Source organism: Tupaia chinensis, unplaced genomic scaffold (assembly GCF_000334495.1).
Source record: "Tupaia chinensis unplaced genomic scaffold, TupChi_1.0 Scaffold000192_1, whole genome shotgun sequence".
In the NCBI taxonomy this organism is placed as follows: Eukaryota; Metazoa; Chordata; class Mammalia; order Scandentia; family Tupaiidae; genus Tupaia; species Tupaia belangeri.
Genome location: NW_006159667.1, coordinates 901,142 through 922,878, shown reverse-complemented (window position 1 = coordinate 922,878; position 21,737 = coordinate 901,142). Strand labels below are relative to the sequence as shown.

At 41.0% G+C, this 21,737-nt stretch overlaps 1 protein-coding gene and 1 pseudogene across 1 annotated transcript in view; one reads left to right on the top strand and one right to left on the bottom strand.

The window, feature by feature from the left end:
- Window positions 1-21,737, top strand: part of SND1 (staphylococcal nuclease and tudor domain containing 1) — a 510,267-nt gene that overhangs the window by 262,300 nt on the left and 226,230 nt on the right. Inside the window, exon 13 of the mRNA XM_006146865.3 lies at window positions 12,347-12,457. Coding sequence (XP_006146927.1) covers window positions 12,347-12,457 — 111 coding nt within the window. The remainder of the gene's footprint in view (window positions 1-12,346; window positions 12,458-21,737) is intronic.
- On the bottom strand, window positions 18,044-18,799 carry LOC102470258 (exosome complex component RRP43 pseudogene; annotated as a pseudogene).

Below are 21,737 nucleotides of genomic sequence, written 5' to 3'. Positions count from 1 at the left end.
TCCCTAAGTGCAGGGTCTTTGGAACTATGCGGGTACAGTTTGGTTGGGGAACCTCACAGAGGGTTAGGTGTTCAAGTAGAGAGCACACCATTGTGGCTCAACTAGTAGTAACGTGACAGGAAGACAGTCCTTTGCCTTTACTGTTCTCCAAGAAACTAAGCAGGGGTAAAGATGCAGTACAACCCAGCCATCTACCCTGGACTCTGCAATTGGTGTGGGAATTGGGTGATCTAGTAGAACTCCAGGAGCAGAAAATCTTGAATAGCCTTTGCTTGGCCCTATAGGCTTCTTGAAGTCTTAATTTCTATGCAAAATATATTTATTTCTGCTTTATGAAAATTTTAAAAGGGCTACAGTATAATAAAGGGAAATATCTAAGAATCAGAAGACTCTTTGAGGCCCATTATATTTCTCTGTTTTTCTCTTAGATAACTTATTAAAAATCTTTTCCAGGTTTCTCTTTGGATCTCTCTTTGTCTACTTATGTAGACCTTTGGATTAGTTTATTTCTGTAGACTCTTTTTGCTCTCAAATTCTGTGACTCAGTCAGTTATTACTTTGTTTTCATCTACCAGCCTACAGATACCCCTGGGAACTCAATGAGTAAAATCAATCAGCTAGCCAATAAATATTTATTGGGTGTCTACTAAGTGTTTGATTCTTCTTAGACCAGTAGGGAATATGATGTAGGTTTGGAAAAACAAGATATGTACACAAAGGAAGGTAATAACATACAGCAGTAAAAGGTAAGCATAAAAGGAATGACCCAGCCAAAGACAAAAGCCTGGGATGATTTAAGTCTTTCATGGTATATTTAGCATTGTGCTTAGCATTGCATCCTATTGAGACCAGGAAATGCAAGACTTCATTGGTGGCTAGGAAGTAGACTGATTAAGTGAAGTAGATGTAGAGAGGGCTAGTTTGTAGAATTTAATATTCTATTACTCTGTCATTTGTGACACTATTTAGTCCAAGAAAAGGAGATGGCTTTGGAATCAGAAAATCTGGTTTCTAATCATGGTTCTGCCTCTTACAACAGGATTACTTGTGGCAAATCTGAAATGGTTCTTTTTTGGAAGCAATGTGTATTAACTACTTCTGTCTTACTGCAAAGATTGGGCTAATATGTGTTAGAATGTCTGGTCTAATAAATCTGAGGCTATCTTTTAAATGAAAATGAAGTGAGTTCTGTCATCAGATGTTTGCAGGTTAGAGGGTAGATTATTGGCTATTGGCAAGGCCCTGGCCTTCACTGAATTGCCAATTTCTGCTCCTGGTTTATGGGTTGTCCTTACTCGTTGGTTATAGGCCCATCACCTATAAGCTTGGTAACTTTTTGATGCTTCAGGTTTCTCATTTGTCAATGAGATAACAGTCTGTATCTCAGAAGAATTTTATGAACATTAAATGAGTTAATACAGGAAAAACATTTAGAATACTATTCAATAGATTTTAGTCTTTTTCCCTTTCCCCGTACCTCTTTTTCTCTCTTCCCTTTCACCTCTCCTTCTCTGCCCTCTTCTGTTCCTCTTTCCCCTTCCCCTATCCTATCTCTTTTCTCCCTCCTCCATCTTTCCTTCCTTCTCCATCATCATTTCAGATATAAGTTAATGTTTGTCTCCATATTTGACAATTTTAAGTTTTCTGTGATGTGTTGTTGGTTTGAGAATGAGGATTATTTCCCAGCCTAAATGCTTAACGAGGTTTGCAGTGACTATATTTGGGATTGGTCAGCATCACAAGATCAGTTAAGGAAGGCTGTAGTAGTCCAGCTAACAATCTGTGGGCTAGAGAGGTGAATAGTGGGCTAGAGAGGAGCTTCAAGTGGGCTAGAGAGGAAGAATAGTAAAAAATATATTTGTGGGAGAAACATAGATTTGAGTTCATAGATGTCATACAGGGCTGGAAGAGGTGTCAGGGCCATATCATACGGAGTGTGTGTATCATGGATAGTGTGTTTAGGAGGATGAGCTGATTTGGTAAGAATCAGAGAAGCGCCAGTCTATAGCAGCAAGTTTAGTTTTTGAAAAGCTAAGTTCTACATGATAAGGAATCATAAAAATTCATGTCCTGCGCATAGTTGGGAACATGAATGTGTGGCATATTTTGCAATGAGTGGACTGTCTGGGTTGGAAGTGCATGTTTGTTAGACAGTATCCTGTCTGCATGCTAGATCCAGTGTGCTATTGGTGTTCTTACTGTTTTTGAAGGATCTATTTGTCTTCTTCTGGCATAGAAACATGTTTGTCCTATGGAGTATCACTTCGAAGATATTACCCTACAGAGTGTCATAGAGGGAGATTCGAATTTAGCAAAGTCCCAGGATTTTCCTTCTATGAGACAGATGTTTTTCTTCTTAATTTGGGTGGTTGGGGATCAGGGAAAATATTAGTATTAACTGTTTGAAGGTAGATATTGTTTTGTTGCCACTTACATTTAATATGCCCCTCGTATTTCAGCCAAGATTCACCATTGTCTGATATCCCCCAAATATTTGTCTGACCTGGAAGTACAGTGGCGCTCTGAGAGGAGCTGGCATTATAGAGTATAATGCACAGTTTTACTTGTCTTATAAAGTCATAACCGTGATATTGCTGAATAAATGAAACGATCAAATAAGAGGTGGCAATAAGATTACCGTACTGCAGAAATCCTGGGGGCAGAATAAAATTGTCTATTTACTAAGCATAACTATTTGATATAACCATTTGATGTAATGCTTCTTCCTCCTCTTTTTCTAAATCGCTTTGACCCATATTCTCAACACTATCTTCTCTACTAGCCAGATTTATGAAGTCGGTGTTTGATTCCACTACTCCTATGTATATTTCGATCTTATTTTCCTCTTAGTTGTTCTTTTAGGAAGCCAAGGGGTGGTGTGCTTACGTGGATGGTAGGGCCTGAGTAGAAATAAACGGGTAACAGTTGTGCTATGGCTCAGAGTACTTTGTAGTAAAGAATTAACTCTTCTGTGTGGGTAAGTATGAGCTGACATCTCTTTATCACCCACTTTCAAAACCTAACAGGACCAGTAGATGGTGTAATGGTTATGTCACTGGACTCCCACGAGGTTGACCGTGGTTTGAGTCCTGGACCTGGCTACTTAAAACTCATACGGGGTGCATGTGCATGCGTGCCAAAGATCCCAAGAGGAGAATGGAGGAGAAAGGATTGTAGTGTGGCCATCCCCTCAGGGGGATGATTTCTTGCTTTCCGTCTCTCCAGTGAGCACCAGCGTCTTATAGCAAAAATCTCTCCTTACAAACAAAACAAAACAGGGACCAGCAGTTAGCGTAATGGCCATGTCGCTGGACTCCCATGTAGTCGACCACTGTTCGAGTCCCGGACCCAGTGGCTTAAACTCACGCCGGGCGTATGTGCGTGCATGCCCAAGATCTCGAGAGGAGAATGGAGGAGAAGGGATTGCGGCGTGGCCATCCCCCCTGGGGGGGGGTGATTTCTCCCTTTCTGTCTCTCTGTCTCTCTCTGTCTGTCTGGTGAGTGCACGCGCCCTATAGCAAAAAACCTCTCCAAAAAAGGAAAAACAAAACAAAACAAAACAAAACACCTTCCATATCTTTGATCTGAGTTCTTCCCCAACTGAAGGCTGCTATTGGTGTTCAGTGGGACGTGGCCTCTTTGGCCTTTGTTGGCATTCAGGAGTAAGCCTATTATTAAAAAAAGTTTGGATGGTTACGTGCTGCAGGGATTCAGGATTTATCTGTCTACAATGTAGTAATATTTTCATGGAGTGACTTTTTTCTTCCCCCTTCTTTTTACTTTTGGGTTTTCCCCCTCCCTTCTTTGTTTCATTACTTAGTCCTTTTTTCTTTTCTTTTTTTTCTTTTTTTTCCTTTCTTTTTTTGGAGAGGTTTTAGCTATAGGGCACGTGCACTCGCCAGAGAGACAGAAAGTAAGAAATAACCCCGCAGGGTGGATAGCCATGCCACAATCCCTTTTCCTCAGTTCTCCTCTCAGGATCTTGGGCATGCACGCACACGCACCCAGCATGAGTTTAAGCCACCAGGTCCAGGACTCAAACCACGGTTGACTGCATGGGAGTTCAGAGACATAGCCCTTACACTAACTGCTGGTTCCCTCATTCCTTTTTTTTAAAGATTTATTTAATTTTCTTTATGATTATTATTACTTTTAAATTTGTTAAGGGCATTTGTCTTCACCAGAGAGAAAGTGTAAAAGCAAGCAGCCAAGTCTAAGACTTGAACTGCTGTCCAGTGCCTTAACCACCATGCCACCTGCTGGCCCATCATTATGCATTTCTATCAGTCTAAGTATGGGTCTCCTCTGGTTTCATTTTAATCGTGCATCCTTTTGAGTTCTTAAAGTAGGACTAAATCTGTACCAGTCTTCATTGTTTTCTTTCTACTTCGACCACCCCATAAGGAAGAGTGATTCAATCCATTAAAACATAAATCTGTTTCCCAAGAGTTCTTGATATTCATATCTGAACTCCGAGCTCTAGAAAATCCTTTCAAATCTTAGTTGTGTTAGAAATACGGATCTATTCATTCTTTTAATGTTATATATTTTCTTTATGGGAGTGAGAAAGAGAAAAAAGATATGGACCCTAAGAACTTCTCATGCCAATACACCTTTTCCCCCCTTCCCTGTGGCCTTCCCAGCCAGCCAGATCACAGGCACATGTGCTGGTGTACATGGGTTTGATCTTCATGTGGTTCCAGCCTCCCTTGAGCAACTCATTACAGCTATGCCAGTGAGCTGCCTCTGTACATATTTTGAGTGCTCATTAAATATGAACTAGAACTTATTGGAGAGATTTGTTTGAAGAGTGGTTTTTTGCTTGATTTGCTTCTGTGTTCCGTTCTATACTTGCCCATTCATGAGGCTGGTTTTTTTGGGTCATATTCTGTTGGTCGTGTTGCCTTACAAGCACAGTTGGGCGGGTGGGTTGTCAGAGCAGACACTTGACTCTGAGAGCCTGGAGCAAGGATGCCCTGCCCCAGGACTCCTGTCTCTTAAAGCAACCCTTGAGTAATCATTGATTTTTTTCTCTCTGACTTCACCCCAGTTAGGGACATAGAAGCATTAGAATTTTCCTCGTTGTTTTCGGTCTGTATTGTGTGTGCTAGGAAAGACTCTAGCCACTGCTTAGATCCTCTGGCGGGTATCCTGGTGACGATGTGTTAAATGCAATGTGGCACCATTCAATGTAAAAAGGTTTTAAAAATCAATTTGAGTCATTTGCAGAAAACTACATAAGTGTAAGGGGAAGTGGAAAAATAGGGAAGATGATAGGAAAGAGGTTTGGTGTATAAATGATGTGTGCCACCTCAAATGTTTCTAATTATGGAAGCTTCCAAAACAGAATCTCCTGCCTACAGATGCTGCTTCCAGAAATATGTGAAGAGAAAAGATGGGGACAAATAATCAGTGATCCAGTCTAATGGGAATTCAGCCAGTAGAGGCTGGGTCATAAAAATCCCTGGGAAGGAGAGGTGCAGTATGACTCGTGGAGATGTCATACTAGCTTTTTGTAACTTGCTGCTGTTTTGTGGGGCTGTTTCAAGCCTGATATTGTCAGAGCATGGGTATTAGAGGTCTTGATGTGAATTCAGTGCATTCTGAAGGGAGCCTGACTTTTGGGCCTGTTAGATGTTCAGCATTTTCCCCACTTGTTTGCCATCTTTTGGAGGAAGGGGGGACTATATACATTTTCCTTACATTTGAGCAAAAGTGGAACTAATATTCTGATGAAAATAGGTTTCTAATCTCTGAGCTTTCTACTCTCTATTGAATTTTATAGTGATTTCTCCTTCCTTGTCTCTAACCTAGTTGCAAAGAAAGACATCAGCACCTTGTAGCTTCCCTCATAGATCAGCCCAACAGTAGAATGTCCCCCGGATAGATGCCGAGAAGTGAGAGCAGCCATCTGGTATGTCAGAAATCAATATTGGAACTTTGTCAGCTGGGGATCTCCATCCCAGCACTTTGGAAAATGCCTGTGTAGTTGTGGCACAAGTATAACCCGTGTGTAAAGGCAGTAGAGCAGTTTTCTAGTATAAACCTTTGAGAATCCTGGGTGACAAGACCCAGGATACAGGGTCTCCCAGTAAACAGCCATCATGTGCATGTTTTGCTTAATTTATAAAATTTCACCACAGGACCTTGCAGTTATTATATTGAAATTGTATAAGGAGTAAGTGTACACGTGTACAAGCTTGCACATACATGACATACATACCTTGACTGTACATGAAATAACTTTTATGAGTATATTGAGCTGTTGTCTTCCAATCATTTCCTCTTTTTTTTTTTTAATTTTGCCAGAGGGCATATACACTTTCCAAGAAAGAAGAGAGAGAAAGCACTCTCCATGGATCATGGTCACTCCACAATCCCTTCCTCTACATTTCTTCATCCTGTCAGCATTTAGGGCATACACTCACACACGCTCAGAGGGTTTCTGAAACCACTGGATCCAGGACTTGAACCATGTATTTGGCCCTGTGGGATCAGGCTGCCTTGGGCAGGCCTGCAATCCTTTCCTTTAACCTTGACTGAACTATATTGCAGAAGCATTTCTTTATGGGTTTACTTTATTCTGAATGTGTGCCCACATGTGTTTGCTGTAAGAAAAATACTCTGCCTTTGTAATCTCCAGGGATACCTCAGGGACTGATAAAATGTAGATGACTTTTAAGTGGAAAATGTTAAGCTCAAACAGCCAGATTAAGATCTGTGAGCTTGAGCAAGAGTTATCTGTTAGGCTTTTCAGATGGAGAATGAAGGGGAAGGTGTGTGGGGGAGTGTTAAGGTATCATTACCTATGACCAGCTTTTGCATATCTTTATCTATTTAACCCAGGTTCTATTTATCAACTAGTGTATTTTCTTTAAGTTAGGTTTACTTATAGACACCAAGACACTGAAGTCACAGAATATATGAATGCATAGGGTGAAGGCACTATCTTCATTTTCACTGTTGAAGTGTGTATTACCTTTGACTGTGAGTATAACTAGGTAGGCAAGTGCATAACTTGAAGGGTGGTTTTCTCATGAAGAACAGATCATCCCTGAGAACCTCCTAGTTTGGCTCTGTGGAAAGTGTCTAGTGATTGGTGTTCTGGACAAATGGAAATAATGTGGTCTTTAAGTAATTGAGGCTGATCAAAGGTTTTTCTACTCAGAGGGGTGGTCTCACTTGCAGTGTCAGAGTCCAGTGCGAGAGCAGGGATGCTTGCACACGGTACACACAGTCCAAGCTGAATCGTCATGACTCAGTGTCAGGGTGATAGATAGCCTGAGCGTCCTCTCAGGGGAGTGGGTACCATCAGTCACACAAGATTGATTACGTTCAGGGAAATTGATCCTACAGGTAAAAGTACTAAGGATAAGTCAGATTTCTCACCGTCAGAAAAGGTGGCTACAAATGTGGACGGAAGAAAACTAGAAGGAACCCTGTTGTGGTGGGTCAGGATTATGGGTGTCTGTAAGAACTCAAGGTATGTTGGTTTAAGTTCTACATAAAACAGATGCCAAGAAGGATTAGATGTGCAACTGATTCATTGGAGAAGACATTTCTGAGAAACTGGGAAGGATTTGGGCTGCGGGAGGCTGGGAGAGCCATCAAACCCCTGTGAAGACGGTAGGGAATGAAGAATGGTAGGAGGGATAGCAGAAGTCAGAGCTGTGGAACAGTTCTCAGAGTTTCCGCAAAGCTAACCCTGAGTTCTACAGTTGAAATTGCCCATCAGAGGAATCTTGTGTCTCTCAGCAATAGGCCTGCCTTGGTGTCTTTGCTGCACTCAGCTATTGACTGAGAGCAGCTGGTACCAAGCATAGCCTTGGCCGAAATAGCAGTGATGGATTTCAGAACACAACAGCTGGGCTGTCAGTCAATTATTCTTCTCGCAGTTGGAAACCGAAGAAGCACATGTTCATGACTTCTGCACGTGGTTTCAATAGTCGTACATATATGCAGAAGTTAATATATAGGAATAAATAAAGATGTAAATGTGGTCTCCTTAGATAAATGGCCAATTTCAGTGCTGGGGAAGGCAGTACAGATAAGCTAGAATGGACTATTTTGTCAGAAAATAAGGAAGTGCTCAAAGAATGATAAGGGCACATCTTCAAAAGACTAGGGACAAGCCCTGCTGCATGGTGGTTAAGTATGGTGTGTTGGGAGCCAGATACCACATGGCTGACCACAGTTAGAATCCTGACCCCAGCAGCTGGAAAAATACACTAGATGTGTGCACGTGTATGCCTAAAGTCCCAAGAGGGTTGAGAAATGTTGGGACTGCGGCACGACCATGCCCCATTGGAGGGTACCTCCCCACACACACTGGTGAACACATACACTATCTAGCAATTAATTATGAAGAAAAAGAACAGAGAAATTATCTTGTCTTGGCTCCCACTGGCCGAATTAGAAACAATTTGAGCATCAAAATAAAGAACAGTAGTAGTGGATTATAACTTGTTTAATGAAATGAGACTCTAGGAGTTCATGCTAATATAAATAAATGAATATAACTTTGATGAGGGGGAATGAAAATGATGGGTCAGTTAATATCCTGGTTCTATTCACTGTTTTATGAAGATGTAGGAAAAAGTTCGGATTTGTACAAAATATATATTACAGTGTCTGGGGATCATGGTACAGCCTCTCCCTCTCTCATTGTTCAGTGAAGACGTACATGTTCTTTACACAGTATGGTCTACGTTTCTGTCAGTAGCTTCAATATTTCAAACACTGATGTAATCTAGACAATTTTGGACACTTATCAATATATCATTTGTTATGTCCAATTTTGGGGTAGCGAAGTGGTGTGGGAAGTGACAGGCAAAAATACGATCAAGTATAGTCCACCACAGTGAAATTTTCTATGTAGATTTATACCTTTTCTTCATATGGACAGAATGTAGGACCTCATGGTTTCATAGGTATCTTATAGCAGAAAGTATGAACTTACTACTATCTGCTCACAGTGGAAAGGAATGGGAGGAGGAAGTTTTCATCTGCTTGTAGATTTTTTGGGAAAGCCTGTATATAAGATCCATGTCATTTGTATTTCCATCCGAACACCTGATCATGCCTAATGGGAACTGTTTACTTTTAATGGAATCCTAAATTTCTCTTTTAGTTTGAAAAAGCATTTGAATCCCAGCACTAATTCTCTTTGTGTTGCTAGCTGATAAAGAGTAAGATGACTTACTTTTAGATGTCCCAGGCTCTTTGGTCTCTTTTTATGTGCTGATTGTGAATTATCCATCCCTACCAGGCATGTGTAATTGGAGTAGAATTACTGATACACTCAAGAAAACAGAACTTATAAATTTGTCTAAAGCAGCATAATGTCATGGCACACAATGTAATGTTCTCTCTCTCTCTCTTTTTTTTTTTTTTTTTTTTAAACTGGGCAACTGATCAAGACAGTAGTGTCGAGTTCTGAGACATCTTTAGCCAGAGGAAAATCTTCTGACCTTTCATTAGCGGCCAAAAGAAATGAATGAGACAGTCAAGTACATGGATCTAGGCTAATTCTATTTCCCCTCTCTCCCTTTCATTCTCTTTAAATTTAAAGTCTGGGATGAAGGGGAAGAGAAAATCAAAAGCAAGGAAGACATGTAGAAAATTATTGTCCTTGATTGTATGCAGGGCATAGTTGCTAGGAAAATATATAATGCTATATTCCAAATGCTCTGTTTCCGAAAGTATCAGGTGTGCTTAAACTTAAAATAATATCTGAAATTTTCATAGATGTTTTAAAATCAAAAGAATTTGCTATGCTTTGGTCATATTTTTAAAAGTTATTTTATTTATGCTAAATAACTCCATTCAGAACATATTTACTGTCTACTTTGTGCAAGGTACTGAGTATTTGAGTAACAGAAAGAGAAAAGCGTGGCTGTTGCCCTCACCGAGCTTATCATTTAACGGGACGGATAGGTGATAAGTTAATAATGCAATACAGTGTGCTGATTTATCTCAGGGAGGGCACACCAAGAAGGAGATACCTGTGATGTGATTCTCATACGCCTGGCACATAATAAATGCCCAGTGGTGACGGTTGTTATTATTTCATGTATTTTACTCTCCTTATTGCTAAGCACCAGCACTGCAACTGTTCCTCCAGGGGAAATCTGTAATTAGGGATAAGAAGCTAAGTGAACATGGCTTAGACGCTAAGCTTTAAAGGGAAGGGGGAGGAAAGCAGTGGGCAGGGTGTGGAGTGACTTGGGAATCTGAGGCCCTAGGAACTCTGTATGGCAGGTCTTAACTGGTTTTGTAAAAATTTACTGATAGGATAAAGAGGACAGGAACTATGAAGAATAGAGGAAGATTGCCCTTGGTGCTCTGCTGGCTAGGCAGGTGCTCAGGAATTCTTTGAATTGATTTGGGCAGCATTAACAGGAGTAGATCATTAAACATTTGTGCTTTTTGCTTAGTATTCACTAGCTTTTCAGATAGATTATTTGTGTGAAATTTTCCTTGCCTGCTCAGCCATTCGGCTTTCTCCCCCAAACCTCGTGTATTGACTGTAAAATGTCAATGCTCGGTAATTCAAAATGCAGTCACAAATATTTCTTTGTTCTTCTGGCATTTAAAATTGCCAAGACTTCTCAACCTGTCAAAGTGGAACTGTCCCCACACCGCTCCCCAGCCTGTAAGCCAGGTCTTTGGTGGGTGGAGCTTCTCTCCTGCCCTGCGAGGGCTCCTTGGTGACAACCTTAGTTAAATCTTTTCCATGTATCATCATCTACATCTGCTGATTTGGGGCTGTTGCCTTCTCCATGCTGCCAAACACAACTCTATGATAATGACAGCGTTTGCCAGCACGCTTATGCGGTGACTCAGGAGACAGGGTGGCCAGCACAGCAGCCTCTTTGTGGGAGTGGATTTTGAGAAGTGCTAATTCCGTGGCAGTTTGGAGATATTAATATCGTGCTGGCAGTAGATAAACAGGCAGCAGAGGGGCATATAATGAGAGGAGAATCAGCCACAGCATCTTTTCCTCCTTTTATTCCAGCACAGTTTTTGTCTTGTTTTTCTTCTTTTGCAAAGGTAGCGTTCTCCTGGGTTTTGATGAATAGAACCCTTGAGTGGCTTAAACATGCACAGAGACTGGGTTAGTTCAGCTCTCCGCATTCCCACGGTTTGGCTTCTAAGAACTGCTAGTGTGTTAAGAGTTAACTACCTCTTCAGACAACACTAAAGCTAGCATATGGCACAGTAGCCTATTGCTTACCAGACCCTCTCCCTAAAGGGCAGCTAGCCAGATGGTTTGACTGGGGCCTTTGGTGTAATTATGACAGGCACAAAGAAAGACATTAACCACCACTCTCCCTCAATAATATCATTGCCTCTTGCTTTGCAGTATGTGCTACAGTTAATTTCTGGAATTTTGTTCCTGCAGTTTTTCTTATCAGAGGCTGCTTTCCAGGTTGGGGAGGAGCCACACAAAGAAGCTTCATCAGTAGTCCAAATGTCGTTCCCAGTGTACTCTTCTCTAGTTAGTAGATGTGGGCCACTTAGTGTGGCATCTCTCATTCCCACGTGGAAGCAGTTGTATTATTCTGGTAATGGAAAGAATACATTTCTGGTACATTTGCGAATTACTTTCAGCTGGGTTCTGATCTGAGCTCCTGTGGTCCCATAGTGTTGTTCCAAAACTGAGCATCTCAGATATTAAACTTCTGACTTTATTTGCTCCCCACCTTTTTTTTTTTTTTTTTTTTTTTTATAAAGAATTTCTTTTCTACCAGAATGCTTCCCTCTCGCCTGCCCATCCTCCCAACTTAATTTGGCTCGTACCTTCTCCAAGCCCATTTTGGATGAGAAATCTACTCTCAGGATTTCTGATGAGGAGAGACTTTGACTATTATGTTAAACCAGTATTCCTAACATCGTCAAACTAGAAAAAGACATTTTCTACTCACACTGTAGTCTAGAAAACAGATTTTGAGAAATTTAGGTCATGCTTTTATGCATTTAGTTTTTTTATCTATGTGCCTGATATTTTAGAGCAGACTTTTCTTGAGGGTAGTGGCTTGTTTATAATATTCTGTAAATAGCCAAGCCTAATGTGGGCTTTTTACAGACATATTCTGCTAGTTTTCATGAAGGATTGATATAGCATCTGACTGTACTAACCAGAAAAGTGCTGAGCTGGGGAACTTTGTTATTCAGCCTCTTACTTGGATTTCTAGCTTAGTTAACTCATTGGTCTTGAAATCCCTGGCTTCTCTCTCCCCCTGCCAGAATGCGTTAAGACCTCCAGGTGCTAACTGTTGTTATTTCTGTTGACTGAGCCCCATATGCACCTCTAGTGCTCACTGACCTATCTTTTCTGTTGCAGAAACATTGCTGAGGCCCTTGTCAGCAAAGGTCTAGCCACAGTGATCAGATACCGGCAGGATGATGACCAGAGATCCTCACACTATGATGAACTGCTTGCTGCAGAAGCCAGGTGAGATGGAAAATTCCCACAGTCAACACATTGACACCCACAGACCCCCAGTTTTCTTTCCCAGTCTTGTGCCTGTATCTGAGCAGAACATATTAGAAAATAATAGACTGAGATTACTCCTGTTTTCCACATAAAAAACATACAGTTCAAGCTTTCTAACATTAACTAAGTCCACTTGAGCATCCAGTTTTGTTTTTTTTTTTTAATTTGCAAACTACATATGTGTTATAACATCTCTATGGGCTTTCTCTGTATAGATGTTATAAAAGGAGGCATGGATAAGAGCACTCTAAAGCTGTTTCACCGTCAACACGACCCGCATCATCTTCATTCCTGGGACTAACAGTGAAGCCCTGCTTACGTGTACAGTACATCTACCCATTTCTTACATCTACAGGCCTCTATTCGCTGCCCCTCCCCCTTATCACCCCCAGACCTTTTGTCATGTACAGAGGAAATGAAAACATTTATTAGGAAATGAGTTCTTCTGACAGCTGGCAGGAGAGCATTTTAGAAGTCCTGTGACATTTTACTTTTGTCCTTCATCCCTATGGCTGGTTGCCCCAAGGACACGCATACTGCTCAGCACTATTTCTTACCGTTGACATTCGTCAAGGCTCTTACTCGGGGAGACTTTTGTCACTGGGTGGTGCTGGTAGTGATTCCCAGACTTCCTTGGGAAACAGACTAAGAACTGGACAGCTTATTGTTGCATTGACTTGAATAGCTCAGCAGACTGCTTGGACTCAACTGAAATATATCCATTGTTTCAAAGTAGCTATAATGTTCCTGGGGTCTGTATTGGTAGGTGTCAAGTTACGCTCCACAGTTAGAGGAGGAAATGAGCTTGGGCACCTGTTATCTCAGCCTGGCTTCAGACTTTGTCACTAGGATCACTTCTCTTGCTCTTTGGCCCAGAACATTGCCCTGATAAGTGACATTTACCTCTAACTCCATGTCACATCCTGATGGATAGAGCATCTGTGGAATGTCACACAAAATGTTAGCTGAGAAATCAGTCTGTCAGGCTGCCCTAGCTGCTTGGATTCTTTCTTGTGGCCTTCCCAGTAGGCCTGGGTGAGACGTGATTTTTAAGTACAAAGGGTTCGGTGAAAATACATGTACTTTTCGTTGTTTAGGCTCATTAATGGCCAGTTTAAAAAAAAAAAAAAATCTTAGGAGGCGTAGTTAGTAATTGTTTTTTCTCATAACACCAATTAATCTTTTTTTTTTTTTTTTTGCTCCCTTTCTGTATTATCACTAAGCCAGATGGGCCCAAAAAATCCATGATGAGAAATGTGGCTTCACACACATTACTCCTGTGTGGTCATGGTGCTCCTCTAAGACATGGACAGTTATTAAAATATAGGTGGGACTGAGGGGCTAGATCGTGGGGGACACGTTCAGCTTCCTCTTGTGGTAACTTGAAGAATAGGTTATTGGTCTTGGATCAGATTATTGGTGGTGCTAAAGCCCTGTGCTCCAGAGGCTGCAACCACATGCGAGAGCTGGGTTTCATTTCTACCTTAAAAGGCTCAGTGCTGTGGCATGTACCTATAATTCCAGTTAGTCAGGCTTTGAGTTTGAGGCTTACCTGGGAAACATAGTGAGAGGCTAACAAAAAAAAAAAAAGAAGAAGAAGAAGAGCCAGGCGGGGTGGCACACACCTGTAGCCTTAGCTGAGAGGCTGAAGCAGGAACGTCCGAACACAGCAGAGTTATCCTGCCCTCCCCCCAAAAAAGGTTGTGTGTTCCCTGAGCAGCAGGAGTACTCAGCAATACAGTGGGATATATAGTCATATTTTCTGCACTGGGTTCACTCTGCCACTAGTGAATTCTCACAGGAAGGTAAGCATGGAAATAATGTGCAAAGCTGCTCTGGATAGTGAGGCCAGAATAACCTCTCTTATTATGCTGTTAGAAATAACCATGTTGTGCTATAATGTTTAATGAGTTTGCATAGATAGTGAAATTTTTGAAGTTTAGGATTTAAGAAGAAAACATCCTCTTTAGTCTAACGCTCATTTTGTGCTGAAGTAATATAACAAGATGCTTGCTTGCTAAAGCAGTGAGCTGCCTAGAGATAATTGTGTTGAGCCATTGCTTTGTTTTCAGTCTGATGGTGGAAAAATTGGCTTCGGGGTCATTGCATTGTTGCAGGTTGAGTAAACGGAGAGAAATTAACCACCTCCCAAAGCCTGTAAGGCATTGCCAGAAGACAATACAGGCCTCATAAAGAATTGGGAGAAATGGCCACATGAAACCAGTGGGTTTTGGCTTCCAGCAGTACTGTCAACAAGCCCGGGGGTGGGGGGGTGGCCCAGTGCCATTTTCTAGATGTTAACCTCCAGCGAGGTGAAGTCAGATTCGAGAAAGACCATAAGGCCTGCTACATCGGAAGGGTGGCTTTGTAGGTATTAAAAGTATGTTCAGTGTAGAATGTGCCTTTTTGTATTTTTAAAAAAAAAAAGATAAAGTTGACCTCTTTTCCAGACCACCTATCCTCTGACACTCCTGTGTTATTTTAGTTTGCCTTCGGTTGGAAGCACTTCGTTCCCCATGACACATTCTCCACATTCCCTAGCATTCTTCTGTCACATTCTAGCATGTCACGGCTCTTTTTACATGCTGCTTCTGCCCCTCACCCTGCCTGCTTGGTGAATACTATCTGAGTTTAGGGTTGTTGTCCCCTAGATAGATTAGCTCTATTTTTTCCAGTTGAACTCCGCTTTGTGATTTTATGCCCCTGTCGATATGGTTTCTCTACCTTCCAGCTTCATGTCCTCTGCAGATCTCATTAGCAGGTTGTTTACTCTTTTTCTGGGCCCTGAATAGAATCCCCTAAACAAGGATGGCTTTAGTGTTGACCTCAAGTCTCTCACTGCATGGATTGTCACTTAGCTGTCTTTTGTTTATCATCCTCTGCCACTTTTTAATCTTCAGTGATTGTGTGGAGAACCAAGCCAATTTGAATTAATTTCCCAAGTAGAATTTCTTGAGCTATTGTATCTAACGCTTTGGCAAAGGCCAAACTAATAACAGCCACTGTGTTCATATCAGCCATTCGTTTTGAAACCTTTTTGGTAAATAATAGATAGGTGAAGGTATCATAGCAATCTCATCATTTTCATTTGTCCCTCCCACAAGAGTGCTGATTGCAACAGATTTCTTGGTTGGTTTGTTTTTGAAATCCCCAAGGCCATATGCATGGGCACATGAGAAAAGGAGACAGAGAAAGCAAGAAAGCAGCCTCCAACGGGGCCCGGTCACACTACAGTCCTCTCTCCTCCGTTTATCCATCCAGTCAGGATCTTGGGCAAAGGTATGCTTTTCAAGCTCCCAGACCAGGATGCCCTTTTCGCTTTGTGCAATCTTACTCTCTCTCCATGGTGCTGAACTACTGGGCCTTGGGTTGCTCCCAACAGATTTGTTTAACCCTGACCTTGGCTACCTGTTTTTCTCTCTGGTTTTCTCTGGTGATATAGGCAATGGTGCTGAGTGCTCTTCCCTTGACTTGGCTTTCCAGTGCACTGTCTGGCCATTAATCCTTTTAGAGAAACATTGTAAACTTTGGGGAAAGGGCAGCCTGTTAACTCATTTGAGTTCTCGGGTCAGCACAGCTGCCTGCCTAGGAGTTGATGAGCTTTCTCAGGGCTCTGCAGCCGTTGTTTCTTCTGCAAGGCAGTATGATCTGCCAGCCTTTCTCAGGTCATCTGATGGGAGCATGGGGTGTGTTGCGTTAGGTGCTCGTTGGGAGACCAGGTGAGACAGAAGGAGAAGAATAGCAATTTGCCGTTTGTCTATTACTTTCAAGCTTATCCACCTGCGTGCTAGAAACAAGCTCATACCACCTCAGCTGCTCTGTTCACTTCGCTGACCCTTAGAGGCTCCTTCATTCAGACGCCTGTCTGCTTTTGGGAAACCCTCATTAAGTCTCAAATAGACAGTCCATCGAGAGGAAGCCACATCATCTTGTTTAAGGGATAAATATGTCTCTGGTTCCCCAAAGGTACCCTTCCTTTGCAGCTCAGTTGTGCTCATCAGCTGCCTCCTCCCTCATTACCTTGTGTCCTAGCAAGATAAGGTTTTGGTATTCTCTCATGTACTCTCAAGCCTTGTTTCTTTCATAGGCCCCATTGAAAAGCCCTTGATTTTGTCCCCAGGTTCAGAGAGCTCCAGTATGTGTGTTGTCCATATATTTTTTTTTTTAAAAGAAAAAAAAAAAAAAACCAACAACAAAAAGATCCAGGTTGGGAACCAGATCCCATATGGCCGACTATGGTCCAAATCCTGTACCCTGTGACTTGAAAAACATGCCAGGCATGTGTGCCCAAAATTCTGACAGGATGGAAAAATGTAGGCAAAAGGATTGCATTGTGACTATGCCCTGTTGCTGGGTGCTTTCTCTTTTTCCCTCTCCTTAACTAGTCCTTTGGCAATAAAGTATTTTTTTTTCTTTTTTTAAATTTATTTTGCCATAAGTGTCATGTGCTCACGAGAGACAATAAGAAGGAAATTGAGGACTCACCCCCTCCCCCTCAGGGGGATGGCCATGCCACAGTCTCTTCATTCTCCTGGGACCTACAGTACATACATGCATGCACACACACACATGCACACACACAAACACAGACACAACCACGTGCATACACCCAGTGGTATGGGTCTAGAACCCAAACTACTGTTGGCCATTAGGGAGTCCAGCACTTAAACCACCATGCCACCTGCTGGCCCCAGTTAAAATAAAGAAAAAACATAAAAAACAAAAAAACGGAGGGACACAATTGACCCACAGTTTTTTATAACCCTCCTGAATCTGGTGCCCTCATGTTTAGAGATATCACATGGGACCCTGAGAGCGTGTGAACAGATCAGATCTTTTCTGCTGGATCCTAGTGTTTCATCATAGCCCAGCTATCAGGCATTGCCAGTTCTGTACAGCCAGCTCATCTACTGCATTCTTAGTTCGCTTGAGTGTTCTGTTCAAACCTTTAGGTAGGGCAAGTATCTCCTATATCCTCCTTTAAAATTTATTTATTTATTTATTTACAGTCACTCACTGTACATCAATACAGTATACAAAATGAGATTTTCCATCCAGTATATACATTGTATATTGGCTTGATCAAGGATATGACTATACATGTTATTACCGACAAATAATTATTTTTTGTTTCTTATATATTTGGTATTCCCCCCACCCCTGACTCCCTACCTCTCACCCTCTGCCAATTTCTCCTTTCTCCCACACTGTCTCTGGTATGTACAGTTGTTTTCCATACCCTTTTTTTTTTTAAAAAAAAATCACATTTTATTGATTTGCTAAAGATCTTAATTAATTTAAAGACTTTCAATAGCAAGCATAGCTGATATATACATATTTAAGAACAGAAAAAAAGTTTTAGGGTTTTTTTTTTTTTTCAGAAGAATGTAGTTTGATATTTATTTAGTATAAATAACAGTGTAACAAATACAATTTTTATAAATCTGTTTTGAAAAAGTTGTGACTGTTTATTTGGGTTTCCTACTCTTAATTACTTCATCCATCAGTTCTTTTACTTCTTTGTGTCTTGTAACTCATACAGTCCTAAAGTTTAGCTCCAGTCAGCCCACTTCCACCTGGTTTGTGAAGACAGCAGAGCTTGCCTTCCTCATCCATTACTACCATCAAGGTTCCCCTTGCCAGATGTTCTTCCTCTCCAGTAGGGTCAACTATCAGTAAAGTGTCATCAAACACAGCAAAGGATGTTGCAACTGGATGAGTTCTAATATTCAAATAACTTTTCTTCTTCAGATTAACTTCTGCTAGTGCAGTTTCTTCATTTATAGTAACTTCAGGTAACTGTACATTTTTTAAAGCTGCTAACAAAGCAAATGTGCAAGCATCCAAAATGTTTCCATCATAGTCGAGGCAAATGAGATCACAGTACAGAACCCAAGCAAGCTTTCCTGGAGAAATGAATAAGTCCTCTTTCTGAATTATCTGTGAATTTTTAATGACATATGCAGTGAACTGGCCAGCCACTTGGGCCTCTTCTCCAGGAGGGCCTGACCGAAATCTCGATGAACACAGAGGTGGTAGATCCACATTAGGAATAATATATCCTTTATCAGGGGTATCTGTTGGTGGTGCTGCAAATTCCGCTTTAACTCCACAAATTACTGTAGTATTTCCCAGCTTCACTAATGCAGAACCATCTGCAGTACTAATTGAACCTATGTTGACAGTTGTGGTTCTGAATTCACCAAGTTCTCTTCCATCAGGATGGCAGTTCTCCTTCAGAAATTTCCTGTAATACTCCAGAGGTTCCACGGTTTTGAACCTGGCCGCCATCTTCCCGCCCACGTGCTCCAAAAAGTTTTAGTTTTAATAGATCCAAATTAAAATATGTTGAGAGAAATTTGCTTAAAACGTAAAGCCAGGAAAAAGTTCAAATAGTAGGTAAATGAACCTATGAGCAGTTCAAGAGAAGACAAAAGTCCTTAAATATGGAAATCAAAGCATTGAAGAAAGTCAGTAGTGTTTTAGTCTAAAGTAAAAAATTCTATTTCACTCATTCACAGCCATGTAATTAATCCCTCTTCTATTAAATTTGCAGTGTTGAGACCAGCAGTTGGCATAATGGCTATGTCGCTGGACTCCCATGTAGTTGACCATAGTTCGAGTCCTAGACCCAGTGGCTTAAACTCATGCTGGGCGTGTGTGCATGTGTGCCCAAGATCCTGAGAGGAGAATTTAGGAGAAGGGATTGTGGTGTGGCCATCCCTCCTGGGGGGGTGATTTTTTTGCTTTCTGTCTCTCTGACTTTGTCTTTCTGGTGAGCGCACGTGCCCTATAGCAAAAAAACTCTTCAAAAAAAAATTTTTTTTGCAGTGTTACTATGGTCTGATCTTTCCATTTAAACTCTGGAAGTTAACCTTCAACTCCAGAATTGTCCCCACCGTTTGGCTGGCCATTCTCTTGGTTCTTGAGCTTTTGCTTCTATGTCTGAGTTTAGTTTTCCTGGTATAGCATTCCCTTCAGAACTTCTTGGAGAGCTGGTTTGGTGTTGGTAAATTCTTTCAGGTTTCATTTATCTGAGGATGTCTTTTTTTCCCATGTAAAAGATAATCTTGCTGGGTAAAGTGTTCTTGTTTGAAATTGTTTTTCACTTAACACTTGAATATATTTTCCCATTCTTTTCTTGCTTGCATTGTTTCCTATGATAAGGTCCGTTGTTAGCCTCATGGGATATCCTTTGAAAGTAACTTGATGTTTCTCTCTCTTGCCAATTTTAGTTACTTGTCCCTGTCTGTGGTTTTGGCCAATCTGGCTATGATGTGCCTCAGGGAAGATCTTCTTGGGTTGATTCTATGTGGGATCCTTTGTATTTCTTGAGTCTGGATATTTGAATGCCTCTGTAGGTTTCTAAAGTTTTCTTCCAGGATTTCATGGAATAGATGATCAGTGTCCTTATTAGTTCTTATTTTTCATCTTCTGGGATACCGATTATCCAGATGTTGGCACAGTTTTTTGAGGTTGTTTTCTCTGTCTTTTTGGTGAGGTTTTCTAGGTCAGAGGTTCTATTTTCTACATCTGAGATTCGATCTTCTGCAAGATCCAGAAGTCTACTTTTGATATTTTCAACAGAAGTTTTGATTTCCTGTATTAGAGCCTTCGTCTCTAACAATTCCATTTCTTTTTTATGTGTGTCTCCACTTTCAGATCATGCAAGAACTTCCTCACCTCCTGGAATATGGTGTCTCTTTTCTCCTGCATCTTCTGGAGTTTGTTGTCTCTATTCTCTTGCATCTCTGTTAGCTTTGTCACTATGAATATTTTTTATCTGACATTTCCATGAGTTCTCTTGTATTCTTGATGGAAGAAGAGTTATTTATTTCCATTAGAGGAGAGATATTTTCTTTGTTTCCCGTGTTTCTTGTGCCTCTGTGGTGATTTCTGGCCATCTGATGGATTATATATTTTTTCTTATTTTTTTGTAGTTAAATCTGAGCAATCGGAGGAATGCAGAAGTAGGTGACCTGTAGTCTGTGAACAGTACCATTTTTTTCCCTTTCCACAACTGATTCAATGAAAATTAAGAATTAATCTGACACTAAAAGCATTCAGATATTTGACTACTGAGTACCTACACCTGTGTAGAAAATCAGTGGATGGAGGCTAAACAGAAAAATGACAAAGGTAAAAAGAAAAGGAAAAGGAATTGGGGGAAAAAAAAAAAGCATGGCAAAAACAAGAAAAAGAGAAGAGAAATTTTTTTTATCAAAAAAAGGAAAACTGCAGTGCACTAGCTAGCATACTGCACGAATGGGGCTGCTTGGAATTGAAATATACATGGCTGCTGATTGGCTTGTCCTGTGGGAGCAGGGGGAAAGGTAAGAATTAGACAAAAGAGCAGCAGAGAGCTATGTCTAAAAATAAAAAAATAAATAAACATAGATGGAAAAAGAGAGAGAGAATAACTGGGGTGTTCTAACCTGACTCCCGGGTGAAGTCTGGGCAGAGAGTCTTCAGTGGTCAAAATCTGTACCTCCTTTATCCTTCAGAGAAATTTCTGAGACAGTGAGTCATTATCAGGACCCTTCTTTTAAAAATGCTATGAGAACTCCCTTATACTCTTTCCTATGTGTTTGTTATAAGAGACCGGTATGTGAATTTTTCCATCCTGCCAGATGTTTTCCAAGTGGATTTTTGTTAAATATGTTTTGGACTATGAAGATGAGTTTGTAATGACTGGAAAGAGATCAAAGCCTGTTTGCCTTGATTTCCTTAGGTGGTATGCATTCATCATGTATGTGTTTCTCTTGAAGCTATCAGTAACTTTATTTAAAACTATGATACTTAAAAATTCCTAGAAACTGTAAGAGTCTGTAGTTCATTGCATGAAAACACAGAGGTTATGCTAGTTCAGAAGTTGGAACTTTATTCTTTTACTATACCTTTTAATTTTAAGATTTTGTGATAGGATGCATCTATTCAGAAAAGAAATTGATGCCCCAGCTTGACTGAGGGAAAGCAATTCTATTGAACAATCTGGTGACTGAACAGATTTAAATGAATTTAGATTCATTCTGGACATACATAATGAGGTTAGGGTTATCTCATGAGAAGAGAGAAGGGCAGGCTCTTGCTTATCTTTTTATGTGTTTTCTATTTCTTGCCCGGCACAGTGTAGATTCACAAATCTGGTGTCGTCCTCTGTCTTGCAAAGGCCAGCATGAGTCTGCCCCCTCTCAGATTTGCCTTGGCTGCCTCTCTTCTGGGTTCCCTCTAGGACGCA